Source organism: Limulus polyphemus, unplaced genomic scaffold, assembly GCF_000517525.1.
Source record: "Limulus polyphemus unplaced genomic scaffold, Limulus_polyphemus-2.1.2 Scaffold5834, whole genome shotgun sequence".
In the NCBI taxonomy this organism is placed as follows: domain Eukaryota; kingdom Metazoa; phylum Arthropoda; class Merostomata; order Xiphosura; family Limulidae; genus Limulus; species Limulus polyphemus.
In genome coordinates, this window is record NW_013671444.1 from 50171 (window position 1) to 53435 (window position 3265).

Below are 3265 nucleotides of genomic sequence, written 5' to 3' on the forward strand. Positions count from 1 at the left end.
TTATTAAAAATACTTCACTAAAAAATATCATTTTATATCTGAAAGACTTGTAATATTAACTGAATGACTGCCAAATTTCGTGAAGATATACCCACTTTATTGAGAGTTACAAGTATTAAATCTATAAAGAGTTTAAATGAGTAAAAAAAGGTCACGTAGTCGGTCAAATTGACCAAGCCCATATTGAGAGAATTATTATGGCATCATCAGGTACTTAGCACAACTAAACACAACAATTCAATGCATTCACTGGTGTCTCAACAAACATAACCTTGTCTTTAGCATAAGTACAAATTAACTCCTTGTATGTTTTATTTATTATAGGTTTGTATACCTTTATTAAAATAGCTTCCTTTATTTTACATTTATTAATATTAGGTTCTTGACAATTAATTTTAACAATTTATTTTCACTACAATGTTTTAAAATGTTAGTAGACACATGCCAGAGCATGTCCATGTTTTGTTATTCTAATACTTTAATTTCTACCAGTCTCCCTTGTATAAAGATTATTACAGTCTGTACATTCTACACTGTAAACTACTACTTTCTCAACAGTCGTTGGTTTAATTCAATTTTTTAATATTGTATTCAACTTTTTTCTTGGTAGAAAATAAAGTTACCCACACTTGGAAGTTTATATATCTTTTCTATTTTTTTCCACAGGTTTTCTTATTGTATTTTCCTGTTTTGGTTTTTTTCTGTCAACCTATCAGTTCTTAAGTATTTTCTAACAACACAAATAGGATAGTCATTCCTCTTCACCAGTACATTTTCCAGATAATGTTCCTCTTTATCCACCTGTTCTTTTGAACTGTAATTGGTTTTTGCAATAGCCAATAGAGTTTCTATAATTCGTTTTTTCAGATTTGTGATGAGCTGACAACCAATTTAAGTACAGATCAGCATGTGTTTCCTTCTTAAATACTTTTGTTTTAAAAGCATTATTAACCCTACTAACCATGACTTTAAGAAAAGATAACTGGTTAAGTTTAATATTAGGATGCAGTGAATTTAAAACTACTAAAAATTGTTCAACCATTTGTTCAGAAATGTAGACCCAATACTTTAAGAATATATCACATAAAATATATCTTAACACTAAATTATGTTGTTACACTGTAGACACAATACTGTAACAATCTATCACAGAATATATCTTGACACTAAATGTATGTTGTTACATTAGATGCAATGCTGTAGCAATCTATCACATATATCTTGACACTAAATGTATGTTGTTACATTAGATGCAATGCTGTAGCAATCTATCACATATATCTTGACACTAAATGTATGTTGTTACACTGTAGATACAATAGTGTAGCAATCTATCACATATATCTTGACATTAAATTATGTTGTTACACTGTAGATACAATAGTGTAGCAATCTATCACATATATCTTGACATTGAATTATGTTGTTACACTATAGACACAATACTGTAACACTATATCACGTACAATGTATCACTAAATGTATGTTGTTATGCTATAAACAATACTGTAACAATCTATTTAAAATGGTAGTTTTTGAGTCAAGAATTTATTTTGTTACCCTGTGTGGACATGATAATACTGTAACAATGTAGCAAATAAAATAGTTCTTGACTAACTATATGATGCTAAAATTGTAACACTGTGACAGTGTAGCAAGTACACTGGAATGTTTTCCATTACACTGTAAACTTACCTAAATGTTTGTCATTATGCTAATATCACATCAGGAACAGTGTGTTTGTCATTATGCTAATATCACATCAGGAACAGTGTGTATATATTATTATGCTAATATCACATCAGGAACAGTGTGTTTGTTATTATGCTAGTATTGTGTCAGGAACAATGTGTTTATGTCATTATGCTAGTATCGTGTCAGGAACAGTGTGTTTATGTCATTATGCTAACATCGCGTCAGGAACAGTGTGTTTATTTCATTATGCTAGTATTGCGTCAGGAACAGTGTGTTCATGTCATGATGCTAATATCACATCAGGAACAGTGTGTTCACGTCATGCTGTACTGTATACATTCACATTGAATATTTTCCAACTTATGTTGTTTTGTGTTTCTTTCAGGTGATATATCATTACACTGGGGCAGACCTGAGTATTTACAGTTACCTGAGTATTTTACTTCCATTTGTCATCCTACTGGTCATGGTTCGAAGTTTACGACACTTAGCATTAGCATCCACTGTTGCGAATGTTTTCCAGATTATGGGTTTATGTATAATTTTTTTCAACTTGTTTCAAAATGTGCCACCTACTTCCTCGAGACCATTTACTCAACCTCTTTGGAAGCTTCCTCTCTATTTTGGCACAACAATATTTGCATTTGAAGGAATAGGAGTTGTAAGTACATTAAAAAGCTTCAAATATTGTTTGATAAAAGTTCTTTGTTTTATAATTTATAAATTACATTTTCTTTGCTGATTGCTGGCCTTAAAGAATTTTGTAACACTTTTTATTGGTACAATGACATTTTGTTATAAACTTCATGCTCCATTTTGCTGTCTTATGCCCTTTTATGCTATTTGGTGTTTCTTTATTTTATTTAATATTTATTTGTGTTATCTGGTGTTCCTTTATGTTATTTAATATTCATTTGTGTCATCTAATGTACCTTTGTGTTAATTTAATGTTTGTTTGTGTTATCTAATGTTCCTTTTTATTATCTGGTATTTTTTTGTTAGTGAACCACAATTCCTATGCTTCTGTACCTTTCTTTTCTTGCATAATCCAAAACTTTGACTGAGCAATTAGTATAAGTGGTGCTGCCAATTGTTTATCTTTCTCTTTTAAAATATATTTCCAGAAATAAATTTCTACAACTCCGGGACCATAACCTTTGTTTAAAGTTAACTTCAAATTATTATATATTTCTAATGATTCTTTTTTATTCAGTTCATATTTATTATCAGAATATTTAATCAGTTTAACATTATTACAGTTAACACTGTGAGAAAGAGGGTTGTTTGCCATTTGTTCAGCTAAAGCCATTTCATTAATTTTCTATGTGTTTTTAATAGCTTTCTGTTCATTAAGTCTAAATTTAATAACTTCTATTTGTTTGTCCAGTATACATTAGATCAAAGTAACAAGAGATTTTATAAATACCACATTTATCTATTAATCTAACTTTATCTTTAAGAGTAGCAGTAAATGACTAACCCAAGGTGATTAAGTTACATGATAGTTAATATACACCTGGAAAAAAGTTAAGCACCCCCGTGTTTTTTTCAAGTGATTCAGATTCGACTC

The 3265-nt window shown here is 29.8% G+C and overlaps 1 protein-coding gene across 3 annotated transcripts in view; it reads left to right on the forward strand.

The window, feature by feature from the left end:
- The window catches only part of LOC106473038 (proton-coupled amino acid transporter 1-like), a 51135-nt gene that overhangs the window by 41346 nt on the left and 6524 nt on the right, over nucleotides 1–3265 (forward strand). For all 3 annotated transcript variants that reach the window (XM_013933715.2, XM_022401548.1, XM_022401547.1), the window contains exon 8: nucleotides 2081–2356. In XM_013933715.2, the coding sequence (XP_013789169.1) occupies nucleotides 2081–2356 (276 nt within the window). The remainder of the gene's footprint in view (nucleotides 1–2080; nucleotides 2357–3265) is intronic.